The sequence below is a fragment of the Cervus elaphus genome, chromosome 14 (genome assembly GCF_910594005.1).
Source record: "Cervus elaphus chromosome 14, mCerEla1.1, whole genome shotgun sequence".
NCBI classification, from domain to species: domain Eukaryota; kingdom Metazoa; phylum Chordata; class Mammalia; order Artiodactyla; family Cervidae; genus Cervus; species Cervus elaphus.
The window spans coordinates 80,883,453-80,903,282 of NC_057828.1; the positions used below are offsets into that span (position 1 = coordinate 80,883,453).

General features: G+C 60.7%; 1 protein-coding gene across 3 annotated transcripts in view; it reads right to left on the reverse strand.

Moving 5' to 3' along the window:
- The window catches only part of PPP1R12B (protein phosphatase 1 regulatory subunit 12B), a 165,950-nt gene that overhangs the window by 90,695 nt on the left and 55,425 nt on the right, over positions 1-19,830 (reverse strand). For 2 of the 3 annotated variants that reach the window (XM_043924105.1, XM_043924104.1), the window contains exons 3-12: positions 19,329-19,447; positions 17,670-17,829; positions 15,094-15,238; positions 14,086-14,160; positions 12,484-12,563; positions 11,717-11,910; positions 7,093-7,208; positions 4,485-4,685; positions 3,525-3,607; positions 2,530-2,655 (exon numbers count right to left, since the gene is read on the reverse strand). In XM_043924105.1, coding sequence (XP_043780040.1) covers positions 2,530-2,655; positions 3,525-3,607; positions 4,485-4,685; positions 7,093-7,208; positions 11,717-11,910; positions 12,484-12,563; positions 14,086-14,160; positions 15,094-15,238; positions 17,670-17,829; positions 19,329-19,447 — 1,299 coding nt within the window. Of the gene's footprint in view, positions 1-2,031; positions 2,073-2,529; positions 2,656-3,524; positions 3,608-4,484; positions 4,686-7,092; positions 7,209-11,716; positions 11,911-12,483; positions 12,564-14,085; positions 14,161-15,093; positions 15,239-17,669; positions 17,830-19,328; positions 19,448-19,830 lie in introns of all 3 variants that reach the window. The other variant, XM_043924106.1, reaches the window with a different exon arrangement.

Here is a 19,830-nt window from a genome sequence, read left to right on the forward strand (position 1 = left end):
ACTGAGAATTACAGAAAACGTAAGTGAAAGATGGGATGTCTGTGACCTCCAACTCACCACAGCAGTCTGACCCTGGGCTCGCAGGCCCCGCTGTAGGGTTACTGAGGCGAAAGCGGTCCTGTTAAGCTGAGGCCTGAACGCCCCTCCGCTGACAGGACAGGCGGCCTCGGGGCGGCACCGCGGGCCTGAGCTCGCCACGCCGCACCTGCAGGCCCACTGGCCCAGCCGCTTGCCTGCTGTGGTGCGCGGAGGGGGGCGGGAGGCGGGCTGCCGGCTGCCTGGGGCGGGACGACCCCCAGCAAGGAGGGGGCAGCGGGAGTGGGCTGCGACGGGCCAGAAGGTGGGGGCGGAAGGCCACCACGCCCAGCACAGGACGCACTGCAGAGCAGCTCATGGTCACGCCCTTCAGGACACGTGGCTCAGCGCCCGCCCAGCGCCACCTCCCCGCCCAGCTGGGCGCTGCAAGCAAGCTGGCCGGAGGAGGGGATGCAACCGCTGGGCGTGGAGGGACCCACCGACCCACGCTGGGCCTGCAGCCAGCAGGCCTCCGCCCACCACCCCGCAGAGGGGAGGACAGAAGAGGTGCAGCAGGAGGAAACAGAACGCGTGGACGGGGTGGGCCTGAGAGAGCAGACCGGAAACAGCCATTTCATTAGGAAAAAACTCCGACCACCTCCAAGACAGAAAATCATGCGAGCCCAGAGGCCTCCCTGAGACAGAAGCACCGCTGCAAAAGCTTGGAGACGCTCTGGAGCAGAGACTCAGCACGGAGTGCAGAGCAGAGAGAGGCCAGGGCGCCTCGAGGGGTCAGGGGTCCACGTCTACATAGCAGCACCCGGCGGGCGGCGGCGCCCTGCTTCTCTGCTCTACCGAGACACGCAACAGCCTCCTCAACTGCTGCAGGCGATCATCTGAGTGAGAATTTATTTAAAAACTTGACTATAACAGCAAACTGCGCGTGTGACCTGAAACGGTCAGCAAGACTTCTTGGGCAAAAGACGCATCTTACTGGACTGTATGGAAGGAATTTCTGCCTAAAAAAGAAGAAGAAAACGGAAAACAGAAAGCTTCTGAGAGCTGGCATAGTCCAAGAATGACAAATACCTACTCGCGCTTTCTGTCTGAAATAGTGCCTGTGTATGATTCTTTCCTTTTGAAAGATCATAAAATAAGATTCGCTGTCTCAGACTCGCTTGCAGAAGGAAGCATGTTCCCGCCCTACAGAGAAGCGGCCCTCCCCCCACCCCAGCTCTCGGCTCACCAAGACTGTGCAGACGACATCTGCCCACCAAACACTGCTCCCTCCATCCGCCCGCTGAGACGTGGGCGCAGAAGCCCCAGCCTATGGACAACAGCAGGCCTGAGCAGTGAACACAGCCTCACCTTCCCTAAGGTCTAGGACGCTATTCTCCTTGAGAAGTGTTCTTAGCCTTGGATCCAACCGTAAGGAGCAGTAAAGCATCTGTTCAGACTAAGGCCTCACCGCTGAGGACAAACAGGCGACGGCCTCCGTGAGCCAGAAGCCCGGAGGCTGCAGGACAAGCTTCAGACTCATCCCTGAGCTGGACGGGCACACTGTCCAAGCTGAGCCTCCCTTGCAGGACACGCCTGCAGAACCGAAGTTTCAGGAGGCAACAGTGGCTCTCTGATTTCGGAACGGTGCCCACGTTCTGACGTTAACTGGTTGGTAAGATTCTTCCAGTCAAATGAAAATAGTTTTTATCCCAAACACAGTCTGTGGCCAAAGCCTGTATCTAGGGTAGCCAACCCATCACCCAAACATCTAATGATGAAGACTGTGGCACGAAGAGGCAGGTGGAGGGGTTAAGAAAGTGGGAGTGAAGAGAGAATTCAGAAGAAGCCACGAGGGTCACTCTTCCACGTGAGCAGCAAAGTTTAAGCTGAAATATTAATTGTGTCTTACAGCTTCAGGGCTCTGGCAAAGCTGCGCTGCTCGCTGGCTGGCACGTGGCAAAGAAAGTAACTGCAGAAAGGGGCATACAGATGAGAAAGGGCGGGACACCCGGGTACCTTCTCTGCACCACACTTCCGACTTTCACATCTTGATGGATCTGAGGGCCATTAAAGTCATAAAAAAAAAAAAACAACTCAAGTCCCTGAATGAACAGGCTTCAACACAAGACTTTTAAATTAAAAACTCTCCCCACCTCCCCTGACACCCTCTGGGCCCCTCCCTGCCTCCCCGCTCCCCAGGTGAGACTGCAGATGAGGACGGGGCTTAAGTCCAGTCCCGCTCAGAGGCTGCTGGGAGCCGTGACTGGCTGCAGATTGCAGAGGACTGAAAGGGTGGAGTGTGTGTCAGATCTGTCTGTGGGGAGAAGCTGGAATTAGCGTACTCTAATTCAGTTAGGAAAAGAAATTAATTTTAATTTAAAATTACTTAAAATGCTAATCCCAAGAACTCTAAAAGCAATTTACTTTTTGATTCACTTTTGTGATGCTAATCGGGTGTAAAAAGGCAAGCAGGTACTACCCATCAGTCCACAGCCAGAATGAGGGAGCGGGTACCTTTTCAGGAAGGTCGACACGAAGGTCGAGGGAGCACCCGTCTGCGGGGTCTCGCTCCCCTTGGCGGCGTCCCTCCAGGGCTGCCGGGGCTGGGAGCCACTGCGCACCAGGTTAGCAGCCGACTCTCTGCGGAGGCGGGACAGACAGGGCGGCAATCAGGCTGCTGTCTGTGCAGGCGTGCCCCGGGGCAGGCAGGCGGGGGCACAGCAAAGAGCACGCCGGACGCCCTTCAGGGGCTGTCTGCGGACTCAGCAGCCCTCTGTGCAGGCAGAGGATCGGCTCGGTATCTGTCTGCTTGTTCACTCGCTTCAGGGCCAGCCCGCCTCACTGGGGACCACGGCCTCGCTTCCAGGGTCTGGAGCTTCTGGAAGGAGCGGTCACTTTGATCCTCATTTAGAAAGGCTGGTGGGTCGGCCCAGGGCAGGTCACTCCAAGCAAGCAGAGCGGGGGTGGGATGGACAGGATGAGCGTCCAGAAGCAGCAGCCCCTCCGCTCACAACAGAGCGCACGCCCAGGAGAGGCTCACCCCCAGCTGGCAGCTCGGGGCCTCTGCCTCCCCAGGTCCCCCAGCAGCCCTCCCCAGGCGGGGACTGTGGACAAGTGCAGGCCGCTCCAGCAGGCCTGGGAGGACCAGGCCTCCGCATCGCCAGCAGGCTGCAGGCAGTGCCCAGGCCGCGGGGGCGGGCGGGGGGCAGACCACACCTTGAGGAGCCGGCTCCAGCCCACGGGCGGCTGAGACACCGTGTACACACTTCCCACACTCATCTTAACATCAACGTACAAACTAGAAGCTGCTCGACTCCATTCCGTAACAAGGTTTTTAGTGCTGCCCACGGGCGGGTCGTGTGCCGAGACCCGCGTGGACACAGGGCCCCCTTCACAGAGCCCCTGTGCACAAACACGAGCCCCCTGGCGGGTCGGGGACCCCCACGCTGGACTGAGGGCCTGAGGGGGTGGGGCTGGGGGTCCGGACGGGGGACGGGGCACGACAGTACCTGTTCTCCTTCTCCTCAAGGTCGCTAGTGCTGCCCGGCCTCCGCAGCCCCAGTGAACTCAAGGAGCTTCTGGGTTCTCTCTCCTGCAAAGTCAAAACAAGTGAAGCACAGAGAAGGCCGCCCTGACACCGCGGGGCAGCAAAGCAGGACTTACACCCCTGTGTTATTTACTTCCAGACTCAACACCAGCTCCAGCTCGAGAAGTATTAACAAGGGCTTATTCCCAGCTCTCCTCCATTAGACACCAACATGTAGGGAGAGCATTCTCTCGGGAAAAGCCGAGGTGATCAAATAAGGGAACAGCAGCAGTCCCACCAAAAGGGGACTTCTGAAAAGCCATAGACAAGCTGCGTTCTGACGTTCTTTGCCTTGAAAGGCAGCCACAGGTACAACACACGGGCTGACCCATGTCCCGAGTGCCTTGGCCCGAGTGTCTCCAGAAACACAGGGCTGAGTGTAGGGGCTGCGTTCAGAGGAGACCCGGCCAATCAGACAAGCCGGCAGCACAACCCGTGACACCTGGACCAACTCAGACCAGGAACACGCAGCTCCCGGTGACAGCGGCTGAGGGCTCATCCCCACGTACACCCGTCAGTCAGGGACGTGGACACGGAAGTTTGTTTTCTAAGTGCTCAGTTGCCCAAGCTTCATTAGGATTGAAAGCCCAACTAAGGCACTCTGCTTCTGAACACCAAGAGAATGAGCCACTGGTGTGGTTCAGAGAACGTCTCAGGCCACCTCCCAGCCCGCGCGTCCTCACTCGCGTTTCTGCCCCAGGGAGGGGGACACGAAGAACGAACAGAAGGCCGGCCAGGCCGAAAATCATCCCAAGCAAACAGGCACGTGGTGATCCACCTGCCTGCCTCCTTCTAAAGGCTCCGTACTTCCAGGACCAAACTAGGGGCTGGAAACTATTTCTATGTGTCCCCGAGGCGGAACCGCCATGGAACGCCACCACACCTTTTCTCTGTTGTCCATCAGGGCGGAAATGCGCGGACTGGAGGCCGAGCGGTGGACAGATGCGCCCCGGTCCCGAAGGGCCTCCCTGGCCCCGGCGGCCTCGCTCAGCACGTTCTGGCTGCCGGTCTTCCTGAGGCCCAGCCTCCATGAACACGGAGACTCGTCCCTGGTCTCTTCCAGCTTGCTCAAGAGGCTGGAGGGCTACGAGGGAAGGGGCACCAGAGGTCAGGTCCCGACGGCTCCTCCCACCCTCGGCTGAGTGGCGAGGGCAACGTGAGGAGGGCAGGGGGCCCACAGCAGGCCAGGTGCCACGGCCACCCTCCCCCCGGCAGCCCCCAGCCCCTCCCAGGGCGCCCACCCAACAGAGGACCCGCCAGCAGGGCGAGTGCTGACACGGGGCCGGGGAACAGCAGCCCGCCCCTCTGCACGCCGCCACCCACCCGCCTGTGAACCGGGCTGAGCGCTGACCCTCCTACAACACGTGGACCCAGGGAGACACGGGCGGTGGCCCCGGCCCTGTGACGGGATTGTGAGCTGACTTAAGGCAACACGGACACAGACACTGCAGGCCTCTCCACCCGAATTCTAACTGCTTATGTCAAGGAAACAGCTTATCTGATATAGGCAGCAGTTCTAAGCATTTCAGATTTCAAGGAGCAGCAAAATCAAAAAGAAAAAAATGGTAGAAGTTATAGGGTTGCCAGGTTTTAAATTCTGCCAAAAGAACAGCTTTCAAAAATGAATTACCATTTTCATTACCATCATTTCATTAAAAAGTAATGTTAACGTTGGAAAAGAAAGGTTCATGGAAAGCTTACACTGTCCTTAAGCATCTCATTTCAACAAACCACAGAACACATCAGAGACCGGAGTCAGCCCGAAGGCAGGCTGAGGCACGGCCTCCCTGGGACCACCAGCCCCGACCTCCCTGGCCGCGGGGGCCCTGCCGGAGCGCTGCTCTCACTCCAGAACCAGGGAGCTCTGCTGCTGGCGCAGCGGGAACACAGCGATCGCACAGAAGCCTACGCCGGGCTTAGCTCTGCTCCTCCATGCACCCCGAGGGGCTTGCAGAAACGCCCTGTGGGCTCTTTAACAGCCACCTGGACTCCCCCAGCACCTTCTGAGCCAAGCGGCACGGGTGTGTGTCGGTGGCTTTCCTAATCCAGTCCTTTTCCTCCTAAAGAGCGGGTGATCCAGTCACACACCTCACGACGGAGGACCACGTCCTGCCGGTGCCGCTGGACGGCTCACAGCAGCGCCCGGGAACGCGGAGCGGCTGAGCCTCTGCCCTCTGGTCCCCACGAGGACACCGGAGCCCCGAGGGGGCCAGCGAGTGAGGGAGTGTCTGCAGAAGCGCTGCGCTTCCCAGCACCTCAGCCAAAGCACGCGCCGGCTCCCCCGCGGCGAGCCTCAGGCTGATGAGGCCAGGGAGGCCGCCGGCCTTGAGCCCCTCCGACCTGTGCTCTCCCACCAGCAGCTGCACAGACCTCACTCACGGAGGGAGAGTGAAGACACGAGTGGGCGTCGCAGTGCCCAGGCTGCGCCCTGGCCGGCTTCCGCCCAGCCCAGCCTTGACCCACACACCCCAACCTCAGACTCGGAGACAACAGGCCACGGGCAGTGTTCTCCTGGCCCCAGGCCACCAGACCTTGGGTCACCTCAATACACTGTGGCCAAATTGCCTGGTGACGGTTTCTAAGTTTTTTAAACACATTGTGGGCAAGTCATGAATGCAGTGCTGGTGTCCACCCCCAGACCCACATCCTGATGCCCTGACACCCAGGGTGGCTGCATCTGGAGACCAGGGGGTCGTCTGAGCACCAGGAAGAGAGCCCTCACCACGGACCGAAGCTACCAGCAACGCGATCACGGACTTCCAGCCTCCAGACCGTGGGACACAGACCTCGACGTGTAAAGCGCCCTGTCTGGGCCCCCCGTTACACCGTGACGGGAGGCATGCGGAGAGGCAGTACACAAGCGCAGTGGAACACTCGGCCACGACAGCGCCACAAAAAGGGATGAACTAAGGCCATCTGTGGCAACACTGACGGACCTAGAGATGATCTAAGTGAAGTCAGTCAGAGAAAGACAAGTATCACGATACCACTGGTATGTGGAATTGAAAAAAAAAGATACACATGCGTCTGTTTACAAAACAGACAGACTCACAGACAGAAATGAACTCATGTTCACTGAAGGAGGAGGGGGGCGAGGGGTGAGTGGAGAATTTGGCACTAACATATATACACCACTGTCCATAAAACCGGAGGAGGAAATGGCAACCCACTCCAGTACTGTTGCCTGGGAAATCCCATGGACAGAGGAGCCTGGCAGGCTACAGTCCATGGGGGTTGCACAGAGTCAGACTCAACTTAGCAACTAACCAACAGAAGTATATAAAATAAACCAGGACCTCCTGTGTGACACAGGCACCCTCTACTCAGTATTTTATAATAATCTATAATAGAAAAAATCTGGAAAAAAGAGATACATACGCGCATGTATAACAATCACTCACGTAAGGAAAAAGGCGCGAATGTATCTTTAAGGGCTTTACAGCCGTATGTTACCGCAACGGGCGCAACACCCGGATCAAGCGCACACTCACTCTCCTGGCTGAAGAGGCAGGGACGGCGCTCTGCGGGGGTGCGGGGGTCCGCTCCGTGACGCTGCTCCTGCTGTCAGGGCTGGGACGGCTGGGGGTGATGGCGCCCGGCCCGTCATCTGGTGTGAAAGACAGGAGAAGCAACTGCGTTAGGAAACCCTTACGCATGCCTGTACTGATCTAACACAAAAGATGTACCCACTATCAAACAGATCACCAGGGCCATGAAAGGCTTAGATTCCAACCACGATGAAACCTCTGGCAATCTCTGCCTCTTACAAGAAAACAGGCTCAAGTGAAATTCTGTCTTGACGCCAATTCCCACATGAACAACCTTCTCACTATACGTCACACATACAATTCATCAGGAAGTACAAGCAGAATCCACTTGGGTTGGGCAGAAAAAGCCAGAGAAAGTACAAGACAGACCTTGCTTCCTAGGCAATTAGAAAAAGAAGAGATAAGATGCAGAACAATCATGGTGACGACACAAGGTCAAACACATCCAGTGCAGAGTGCGTTCAGATAGGAGCTGCCCCTCCGAGGGCAGGAAGGCGGGGAGGACAGGAAAGCGGCAGCCCCTGGGTGGAGAGCGCTCTCAGGGGCTCTCTCGGAGGGCGCTGGGAGACATAAACAGGAGGGCTCCCTCCTGGGGTGTTGACAGGAACCCCGTCTGCGTGTACCCAGGGGCTGCTGTGCCTCCAGTCCCTGGACTCCAAAGGCTCAGTCCCCGGGTCCCCCGTTTATAAAATGTCACAGTGTCAGGCCTGGCAGCGAGGCAGTCTTCCTGGGCAGAAATGTTCAGACTGCCCTGAATATTCACAATAACCACAAAAGCTGTCCCAGGGCCGGCCCAGCGAGCCTGTATCCTGGGTGTGCTCCCCACCCCCACACTGACTCCAGGCCTGACCCCCGACCGTCTGTGGCCCCTAGCACAGAAGCAAATGGGACACGAGCAGATGTGTGAGGAGCTTGCCCTCTGATCACGGCTGGAATCCAGCTGCCGCGGGGAGAGCAGGGCTGCGGGCCTGATGGCCCCTCAGGGAGAAGGCCCCCCAGCCGCAGGCCAGCTCACCGCAGGCTTGAGTGCGCCTGCACGGATGACAGGGTAGCTGCCCAGCAGACGCCCCCCAAGTCTCCCAGCCGGAGCACTGGTGGGCACACACAGCGGTCCTACTGGCCCCAGGCTCTGGGCTGGCTTGTTACGCAGCAGCGGGTCACTAACACAGCAGAGGCTCACGGCAAATCAGAACGAGAAAAGGAAAAACAGAACTCCAAGCCAAACTGCTCACACCTACCTCAGAACATCATTGACACTAGTCATAACCACGTGCGTGTATAACACACACGGAAACCATCATTTCACGAGGCTCTACCTGTGGTCAGGGCCTGCTCGGCCTGCATGGGTCCAGGCAGCACCTAGAAGGTTCGGGCAGAAGCCGCCCCCGCGGCCCCACCAAGTGAGTGCTGAGCACCTGTCCTGCCCAGGGCCCAGCGCCAGGAAGGTCAGCAGGCCACGGTGCGTCCCCGAGCGCCCATAACCCGCTGCTGGGGGAGAGCAAACTCACACGGAGGCTAAGCCATCCAGGTAACAGCGGCTCCACCCGCGGGAACCCGAGTCAGAGGAGAAACCCTGTGCAGAGACGACAGGGCGGCAGGAGAGCGGGGCTGAGAGGGGGCCCGAGTCAGGGAGCGTCTCGGCTGACGGGGGACACGGGGAGCCTGGGACTCACTGGCTCCCGTGACTGGCGAGGGGGCCCCAAGTTAGGAGAGCGTCTCAGCTGACAGGGGACATGGGGAGCCCAGGACACACTGGCTCCCGGGCTGTGAGGGGGCCCGAGTCAGGAAGCGTCTCGGCCAACAGGGGACACGGGGAGCCCAGGACGCACCAGCTCCTGGGACTGGCGAGGGGGCCCCAAGTCAGGGAGCATCTCGGCTGACAGGGGACACAGGGAGCCCAGGACGCACTGGCTCCCGCGACTGGTGAGGGGGACCCTGAGTCAGGGAGGCGTCTCAGCAGACACGAGACAGAAGGGCGGGGCTGTGAGGGGGCCCCGAGTCAGGGAGCGACTCGGCCGACGGGGGACACGGGGAGCCCAGGATGCACCGGCTTCTGGGACTGGCGAGGGGGCCCCGAGTCAGGGAGCGTCTCGGCCGACGGGGGACACGGGGAGCCCAGGACGCACCGGCTCCTGCGACTGGCAAGGAGGCCCCAAGTTAGGAGAGCGTCTCGGCACACAGGGGACACGGGAGCTCGGGACGCACTGGCTCCCGGGACTGGCCCGCGAGAGCCCCGGCCTCCTGCCCACTCCTGCCTCCCCCACGGCGCAGCTCTCCTCAGCCCCACCCTGGGGGCCGGGCCTTCCCCAGCTTCTTTCTGTGCGTCACCCACCCAGCTGCTTTGAGCCTCAGAGTCGGGGTCTCGGCACACCACCCCACGCTCTGAGACCTCACTCAGCTCACCTGTGGGGTCACCTTCCTTCTTACACACAGCGCGGTGTAAGGAGTAAATGAGCACAATTAGGGTGTTGCAATGAAAAGCACCACGTAAATGTGAAGCGCTGTGCCCGTGTAGACGTATGCGGATGCGCTCACGGGAGGAGGCGAACTCCTCGTCCTCCTTGACCTCGGCCCGAAAGTGTCGGGATAAACCCCAATCTCACGGTCCTCCTCACGAGGGGACACAGCCGGCTGCGTTCACCGCTCACTCACGCACACGCCCTCCTACCCTCTGCGTGACCAGGACACACTCAGCAGAACATCCAGTGACTGTGCCTGCCCATCCCAGGCCAAGTACAGGCCGGGACCCGGGAGCAACACCCCTGGAGGCCCCAGCCCTGGGTCCCGGCCACGGCCTGAGAGGAGGGGCGCTGCCGGAGGGCAGACGGTGAGAGCGCGGGGCAGGGGCCTGCCTGCAGCTTCCCCACAGGGAAAGCTGAGGAAAGACTTGCTCAGCCTGGCAGGCCCGACAGCCTCTGACAAGTCACACAGTCCACGCCCAGCGGCAGAGCTGAAGCCCCGGCACAAGCACCTGTAGGGAGGACCCCGGGGCCCGGTGGGAGCTCCAGCAGCCCAGGGCGGCTGGCACACGTCCGGACTTGGGCACAGTGCAGCAAGGGCCAGCTGCGGCCTGGCAGGAGAGGTCCTGGAGGCCAGGCCACTGGGCTTCAGACACCCTCTGCAGGCAGAGCCTTGAAGGCGGCACGGGAGGGCTCTGAGGAGGGTGCGGCAGCAAGCAGCGTGAGCGGCGTGGAGCCAGGCTGCAGGAACGGGAGACCTGAGGCCTGGGCACCCGGGGCAATCGGCAGCCCAGGCAGCGGAGGTGGTGACCTGGCACAGAGAAGCCTGGGCGCTAGCTCCAGACAACACTGGAAGCCCCAGGAAAAAAGCAAACTCTGGGAAGACGAACGCGCACACGGCTGACAGGTTCAACACGGGCACTTCTGGAGCACGCTGTGCCTGCGACTCGCGTCTCAGGGACTGAACGGCTTTCTCCTGCTCTACAGGCCAAGCCGCTGCCCATCTGCTCTACAAAAGTGAGAGTCCTGAACGTCCTCCGAGAGGCCAGACGTGGACAAGGGCAGCGCTCCCCTGAAACTGTGGAAATCATGTCAGTAAAGGAGACTCCCTCACAGAGCAGGTGCCAGGGATGGGCAGGCTCTGGGGGGGGACGCAGACTCGACTCTCAGCCAAGGCGGGCCTTCCCCCTCACCGAAAACTCTGCGTCTTCTCAGGACACCTCTGGAGGGGAACACGTGGTGACTGCAGGCCCTGGCCTGTGGAGTCTCAGCGCATCACGAGCCCCAGTTATCCAGGAGAGCCACTGCCACAGGCAGACCCACTCAGCAAAATCCGGCTCTGCCAGGCGCCCCCCTGCCCGCGAGCGGAGACCCCGGGCTGACCCGGAGCCCGGCGTACCGTTCCAGGCGTCCCCCTGCCTGCGAGTAGAGACCGAAGGCTAACCCGGAGCCCAGTGTCCGCCCGCCCGCGAGTGGAGACCCCGGGCTGACCCGGAGCCTGGCGTCCCCTTCCAGGTGTCCCCCTGCCTGCAAGTAGAGACCGAAGGCTAACCCGGAGGCCAGTGTCCGCCCGCCCGCAAGTGGAGACCCCGGGCTGACCCGGAGCCTGGTGTCCCCTTCCAGGTGTCCCCCTGCCTGCAAGTAGAGACCGCAGGCTAACCCGGAGGCCAGTGTCCGCCCGCCCGCAAGTGGAGACCCCGGGCTGACCCGGAGCCTGGCGTCCCCTTCCAGGCGTCCCCCTGCCTGCGAGTAGAGACCGCAGGCTAACCCGGAGGCCAGTGTCCGCCCGCCCGCAAGTGGAGACCCCGGGCTGACCTGGAGCCCGGCGTCCGCCCGCCCACAAGTGGAGACCCCGGGCTGACCTGGGGCCCAGCGTCCACCCGCCCGCAAGTGGAGACCCCGGGCTGACCCGGAGCCTGGTGGTCCGCACAGCAAACTTAAGACTCTCGACACGATTCATATCATCAAGAGTCAGAAAGGTAACGAGGATTCTATTCCTTCTTTAGTCCCCAACCGGCAACTACAGGGGCTTCACGTGATGAGAAGGGAGGAAAGAACGATCTCAGGCCCGTTTGGGAGTCGGGCCCCCCAGGGCCACCGCCACCTGCCTTCTGACACGCAGCGGCCCCCAGCGGTCTGCGGACTGACGGCCTCAGGGTCCCCCGCCTCCTTCTCGGCCTCTGACTCTGAGGCTTCGTCTTCCCCCTCGTCCTCCTCGGAGCTGGAGCTGCTGGACTCTTTGCTCTCCTCCTCCATCCGGTGGGACTTGGGTGTCTCCTCCTCACAGAGCATCTTCTCTTTGCTAAAGTAGAGACGACAATCGGAGCGTCACTCAGAGAGGAGAGACCACTGTCTAAGCTCACGGCAGAGCCAGCAGAAGGGGGACAAGCGAGGAACCTCTGTGTAGAAGCAGTAACAGCACACACACCCTCCCTCAGGTCCATCTAGTGTCCGACGTGAGACCTGGGAAACGGAGGGCTACACTCCTCTCACGGGGCGACCAGTTTTAACAAGTCACTTAACAGATGTTTACTGAGTGATCACTGCACGCCAGGACCACGTGAGACAACGGGACAGGGGCAACAGAACGGACGTGGCCCCAGGCTCAGAGCTTCTAGTTCGGAAAGCAGTTGGGACTAACAGCCCGTAGCTGGGAGAAAAGAATCACACATGGTTCTCCAATACTTCACAAAGTGAACACACATTCACCCACTCACAGGTCTCCCCCATATCAGTGCCACCCACCTCCTCACCCCTCAAACATCCACCCGTGTTTAAAGACCATCTGGCTACAATCAGACACGAGTCTCTTCACTGTATGAATTCTCAAGCTAAGTATGTCACACGTAGCAGGGCTCAAACCCAAATATCTTACTTCTTAAAGAGTCTACTGTGCAGCTTGCTGTTCAAGTCTGATTCGATGAGCTTATTCCGCGTCTCTTTCTCACTTCGAAGCTGGAAGTCGAGAAAACAGAAAAGGGAAGACATTGACCACTGGGAAGAAGTCAGCAGTGACGAGGACTCCAGCAGCCCTGCTACTGCACCGCACCGGCGGGGAGGCAGAGCGGGGGCAGCGGACACAGCGGCGGGGCTGCCTGGGAGATGAGGATGGAGGAAAACCATGGCAGCAGAGCTTCACGGACAACCGCCTCCTAAGCATCCAAACCCCACTGCCCCCAAACCTCGCTCTGAAGGGAAGCGCCTGTGAGAGAACGCTCTGTGATCCCGATGCCGAATTAAGCTGGCAAGGCTTCTACAGAGAAACAGCTGCCAAGTGGGAAACGAGCCCTTAGGAAAACCTGCCCAGCACTTAGAGACATGCTCCAGACAACATGTATTTATATCCCCGGACCCCAAAGTTATGCGGGGGCAAAGGCAGGCACCACTCCTAGGAGTGGGAAGATGTTATTTAGTGGAGATACTATTCGTGTTCAGAGACGAACCACACTAGGTAAAACATACATGGAAACTCGCTACTGTATTTCTGCAACTCCTACATGAGCCCCCAAACTATTTCAGATTAAAGTAGTCATAAAACAGTAAACACCTAACTGTGAAAACCACACTCTGGTATTAGCAAGGCTGCTGTATCTCGAGCGGCTGCCACTGCTCATCGACAGGGACCACTGACCTGGTGTGTCTGTGCTCTGGGGCCGGGCTCCCCAGTGAGGCCTCTCCCGTCCCAGCCCGATGGTGCTGTGTGCCGGGAGCCCTGGCAGGGAGCCCCCTGCTCTCCCCTCAGAACGGCTCTGCATGCCCTTCTGAACCTGAGCCACAGCCCCACAGAGGACCCAGCAAAGCAAGAGCGTGACCTTCTTCTGCCCCAAGGGGAGCTGCTCGAGCCCTGCAGTGACGGGCTCCGTCCTCCCCCCAACGCCCCTCCTCCAGTGCAGTGAGACTCACTTCCTGCTCGCCCCGGCCAGGGAGGGCTTCTACACAGCACCTGGACGTGGACACACGCCTCCATGGTCCTCCTGAGAGGCGCTGTGCCATGGGCCCAGGAGCAAACCATCACATACTTAGGAGAGGAGAAAAGGAGGGACTGTGGATATCTGATGGACCTGGGCTAGGTATGAATCACTGACCAAGCGCCGGCCCATGCCAAATCTCTGAGCTTCGTGAGTTTGCCTGCTTTTTAAGAAAGAAACACATTCCTCCCAGTAGTCAACCTCCTTTAAATAAAGAAGCCTCTCCAGTCAATAAGGAAGTCATGAGACATCCTCAGCTCGGTACTCCCTGTTTGGAAAACACTGACTCCAACACACCACACTCACTTCCTAGAACCCCAGGTAAGCAGAGTCGGTCATGGTGTTCACGTTCCAGCTGCTCTCAGGTGACACGAGATGATGAGCTAACTTCAGCAACAGTGACTTCGGGGACATTTCCTCTAACAGACTGTGGACATTTCCTGCAGAAAGTGACCGCTGCGGGGATGCGGACACAGGCCGCATGGACCATGGCCCGCCCGCAGACTCACCACGCTCTGCTTCTTCTGCAGCGTCTCCAGGTGCTCCACCAGGCCCTCGTCGGCCACATCGAACGGTGTCTGGCCCTGGCGAGGAGACAGACGCGGCAGTCACGCACCTCCACCTGGGAACAAGCTGGTGCTCACCTCAGGTACTGACCCTCTGACAGCTGCCTCCCTAACTAGCCAAATGAGCACCAGGATGATACCCTCCTCTATCAGAGAGGAAACGTGAGAAACAGAAAACCCTGCAAACACAGGGCTTTGTATTTTGTAAAACGGTGAGCAGGAAATCATCACCTCATTTCTAGTGTTTATTGTCTCTTGGCAAATAATCAATTGAAATCTCTACTTCTATCTCTTCCAAAATGCTCATAATTGCTACGATAAATTTAACAAGGGGCTCTCAGAGGCCTCGGAAGGAGGTCCAGGTGTGTGCACTCAAGACTGAGTCACAGGAAGCAGCTCATTAAGTGAGACCCTCAGGCCACAGCTCGGCAAAGGGCCCTGGCCCGCAGACCAAGGGTGAGCAGGGTGGGGCGGGGCAGGCCAGAGCGTCCCCTGAGTAAACAGCCAGGTCTCTGGATCCGCAGACTCAGCAGGTGAGGGAGGAAGCTGCAGGGCCTCTAACCTGCCTGAAGCGAGGCTGGACAACGCTACTTTCAGCCAAACTCGAGGATGCTGTCATATCCCATTTTTTAACGAGTGGATGTGAGCAGGGCTCAGCTATCAGGTTTCTGAATGAAAAGCTGAAGCGCCTCATGCTTCTCCCTAAACAGTGGTGTCAGGCTTCCCCACTGCTCATTCTGCCAAGGTGAGAACATTTTTTTCATTTTCTGTTTCACGGGCTTCGACATAAACAGAGGCAGCAGACAGGTTTCACGTCACCAGGTGAGTGAGCCGTGCCGGTGGTCGGTGGACGGGGCGGGTGCAGGGCTCAGCCGCCGGTGGCGTGCGTGCTACTGAGCAGGGCCTTCCTGACCCATGCTCCAGGACGCCGCTGCGGGCCAGCCCACTCACCAGCTTGTTCCTGACATCCATGTCGCAGAGGGCCTCTGCCAAGATGGAGCAGGCCTCCTTCACGCCCCAGTGCGCGGCTGCATGCAGCGGGGTCCAGCCATCATGATCCTGGACGTTGAGCTCATAGCCAGCCTGAATCAAAAGCCTGAGGAGAACCCGAACAAGACATTCAGATCCTCTGCATCAGGGTTCTCTGCCCAACGCGCAGTCATCTGTCTGATGCTGCAGACCCCGGCCCCGAGACCGGGTCTGGCCTCTCAGGCATCAGTGCAGCTGTCACAATTGAGCCCCCTCCCCCCGCAGAGGCCACACCAGGCTGCAGCCACATCACCCCCCAGCACAGAGATCACCCAGAGCCCCGTGCCCTCATCCTCTCCCTCCTCCCACGCCCGCTCTCCGGGTGGTCTGCCACCTCCCGCTGAGGCCGTGAGGCTGCGGGGCACGTGGGGGCCGGCATAAGCCCCGGCTGACGGAGGCAGCACCGCCGCGGGCCTCCAGAGAAGCAAGCGAGGGAACCCTGCCCTGAAGACAGGCGCAGTGACACCCAGCACACGGAGCAGGAGCCTTGTCCGGGACACGAGCAGTGAGGGCGTCTGCTGACGGACACACGCAGAGCCGCCAGCAGCCCGTGCTGCGCGAGCCCGGTGGCCCCGAGGCTCCACACAGCAGGGGGACGCACAGGGACGGGGAGGCGGACAGGAGGCCAGACCCCTCCTGCGTGGGCGACCACCCTACTCCAGCAAGTACGGCTCCCCTGAAACCTACGCCCCAGCCTAACGAGGACACAGGGGTGCGCGTCTGTACTGCAGCGGGGCGGCGGGGAGCAGGGAGGCCGGAGATGAACCGCGGAGCAGCAGGAGACCCGCAGGCCCCTCCAGGCTGGCCACCCAACTCTGCTTCCCGTCGGAGCGCCAGGAGAAACCAGGGAGGCCTGGCGGGAGGAGAGAGGTGAACGACCCGGCAGGTACAGGAGGAGATGGTGTGGCGGGAGGAGGGACGGCATGGGGGAGTAGGGCCTGCATGGAGGGAGGAGGGCGGGGAGGAGGGACAGCGTGGGGGAGGAGGGTGGGGAGGAAGGACGGTGTGGGGGAGGAGGGCGGGGAGGAGGGACGGCATGGGGGAGTAGGGCCTGCATGGAGGGAGGAGGGCGGGGAGGAGGGACAGCGTGGGGGAGGAGGGTGGGGAGGAAGGACGGTGTGGGGGAGGAGGGCGGGGAGGAGGGACGGCATGGGGGAGGAGAGCCAGCGTAGGGGAGGGGAGTGGGGAGGAGGGAAAGTGTGGGGGAGGAGGGACAGTATGGGGGACAAAGGATGGCGTTGGGGAGGAGGGCCAGTGTGCAGGAGGAGGGCGGGGAGGAGGGACAGCATGGAGGGAGGAGGGTGGGGAGGAGGGACGGCATGGGGGAGGAGGGTGGGGAGAAGGGACAGTGTGGGGGAGGAGGGCGGGGAGGAGGGACGGCGTGGGGGAGGAGAGCCAGCATAGGGGAGGAGAGTGGGGAGGAGGGAAAGTGGGGGGGAGGAGGGACAGTATGGGGGAGAAAGGATGGCGTTGGGGAGGAGGGCCGGTGTGCAGAAGGTGGGCGGGGAGGAGGGACAGCATGGAGGGAGGAGGGCAGGGAGGAGGGACGGCGTGGGGGACGAGGGACAGCGTGGGGGACGAGGGCGGGGAGGAGGGACGGTGTGGGGGAGGAGGGTGGGGAGGGGGGAAAGCGTGGGGGAGGAGAGCCAGCGTAGGGGAGGAGAGTGGGGAGGAGGGAAAGTGTGGGGGAGGAGGGACAGTATGGGGGAGAAAGGATGGCATTGGGGAGGAGGGCCGGTGTGGAGGGCGGGGAGGAGGGCCAGCGTGCGGGAGGAGGGCGGGGAGGAGGAACAGCATGGAGGGAGGAGGGCGGGGAGGAGGGACAACTTGGGGGAGGAAGGTGGGGAGAAGGGACAGTGTGGGGGAGGAGGGATAGCGTGGGGGAGGAGGGATGGCATGGGGGAGGAGGGTGGGGAGGAGGGACAGTGTGGGGGAAGAGGGATGGCGTTGGGGGGGGAGGGTGGGGAGGAGGGATGGCATGGGGGAGGAGGGTGGGGAGGAGGGACAGTGTGGGGGAGGAGGGATAGCGTGGGGGAGGAGGGTGGGGAGGAGGGATGGCATGGGGGAGGAGGGTGGGGAGGAGGGACAGTGTGGGGGAGGAGGGATAGCGTGGGGGAGGAGGGTGGGGAGGAGGGATGGCATGGGGGAGGAGGGTGGGGAGGAGGGACAGTGTGGGGGAGGAGGGATGGCGTTGGGGAGGAGGGGAGGAGGGACGGAGTGGGGGAGGAGGGCGGGGAGGAGCGACGGTGTGGGGGAGGAGGAACAGTGTGGGGGAGGAGGAACGGTGTGGGGGAGGAGGAACAGTGTGGGGGAGGAGGAACTGTGGGGGAGGAGGGCGGGGAGGAAGGCAGGGAGGAGGGACGGTGTGGGGGAGGAGGGACGGCACAGGGGAGGAGGGACGGCACAGGGGTGGAGGGCGGGGAGGACAGCACCTCTGCTGGGAACCTCACCCCTGCGTCTGCCCCTGGCTGCGCGTCCCACCCGCCGTGCAGACCCACCTGAGGACCTCGGAGTAGCCTTTGGCCGCAGCCACATGCAAGGCAGTGGCCCCCGAGCGCGCCTGCCTCGCGTCCACGATCCTGCCACTGTTGAGCCACTGGCGGGCGTCCTGCAGCATCTGCTGCTCCTCCTGCCTCCGCGCCTGCTCGAGATCCAGCCCTGCGGAGGCACGCCGGACAGCTGCTCAGCTGCCGCGACCTGGCTGGCCTGCCTCAGGGCCGAGAGCCGGCCGCAGCTCCGTCACCAACCTGGGTGCTCAGCCAACTTACTCTGCATCAGAAGAGCCACCCCACCAGGGAGAGGCCACTCAGCTAAAACACACAGCACAGACGGCAGGGCCGCTAAGGGCCGCACCATGCTCTTGGCCTAAGAACGTGAGACCAGAGCGCGGCTACTGTGTAACACCTGTGAGAGGACACGTCAGTCTTTTCACACCTGAAGCCGTCTGAGCTCCCCCCCAGTCCTCTGAGGTGAGTGTAAACGGTGTTACCACCCCCACCAAACAGAGGAGAGAACAAACATGCGGAGGTCAGGCGGCTCACTCGGGGCCACAGAACGTCACCTCCTAGGCCCCTGTCTGCTCCTCCTTCTCCCCTTGCGACACCTAAGACTGGGATCAAGAATCTCAGTTTCAGGTATCATATACTTTTATAAATTAACTCCCTCTAAATCTCATTTCCCTGAGTAGAGAAATATGCCGAGCGAAGCGATGTGGCCTAGAGTTGAGGAGTAGGTGAGCACAGAGACACTTGCGAGGGATTCTGCTTCCCTTCAGAACATTACGGACAGGTTATTAAACGTGACTACTCTCAGCTCTGCAGGCACTCGGCTGTCATAGCGCCTCAGCTCCGCTACTGGAGCAAAGGCAGCCTGGGTGGTGTGTGAACGCAGACCCGCCTGGCCTGCAGGGATGGCGCCAGGAAGGTAACAGGGGAGACCGCCGGGGGACTGCAGACTGTGGGCACACTGGGCTCCCAGAAGCACAGCATGTCCCCACACCTTGGGCCCACACGGCTCTGTGGCACTTCCAGCAGATGCCCCAAGGCCTGTCCTCCCTGCCCGTAGGCCCGGTGTTACTCACAACTTTAAAAATAAAAGAACCCAAAGACCTCCAGTCGGAGAATCCTGACCTGTTCTCTGAAGTGGATTCTTCTGAAAATATAAAGTAAGTATTTCAGAGTTTCTTCTTCTAATAGCTTCCTCACCGTAACAAACTACCAGAAATTTTCATGATTAGGATGGTTAAAGATCACTTCAGAGGTTGCAACAAACGTCCCACCAGCAGCACGTTCAGCTCTCCTCAAGAGGAAAGGTGCAAAGTCAGAGGACTGGCCTGTACTCAGAGGGACACGCGCCTGCTCCTCTGCGGACCTCACCATGGACGCCGGGCCGGTGCCGTATGCTCTCGAGGAAGCTGGCGCGCCCTCCTCAGTCTGCCCTGCGGCGTCACAGCCCACCGGCCGCCTGACTACACCGTGGTGCATGGCCCAGGGCTGCAGGGACAGGCTGGCCGCACGTGCCTCTGGAGTCTGGCCTGGCCGATTCACGCGCGAGGACTACCAGGGCACGTGCCGTGGGCAGCGAAGGCTGACATGAGCAGACGGAGCGTCACACGGTGATGCACAGGCCCTCTCCTGCCCTCCGACCCCTCAGCTCACCTTGCTTCTTCACCTGCTCCAGAAGAAGGTCCTTCATGGCAGGCTCTTCTGCAAGGTCAGAGGGGACTTCACCTTCACTGTTGACGATGCCCACGCTGGCTCCGTGGTTAAGGAAATACCTGTGCAGGCAAGATCAGAGTCAGTGCCCTCGCCAGTGTGAGCCCAGTGGCACTCCTGTGCCTGGGCTCTGCGCAGAGCATGGCCCCCGCCTGGAGTTTTACTGTGGTCCCAGGCAGGGCACTCCACTAGCATTCAACCATCAGGATCAAAGCGTCTCTATTTCCTGGTAAGAACAACGCCTACAAGTGGGGTTTCTCACACGCACGTTTCTGAACCCCATTCTCTCACTCCCAGTGGGTAGCAAGGCACTTTGTAAACACAAGGGAGACACGCCGCCTTAAAGCTCACCCCCAGGCTGAGGCCCACACCCAGGCTTCCAGGAGGACTCAGGACCCCGGAAACCTGAGAGTGGAGTCCGCAGAGACAGAGCGGAGTGGCGCTC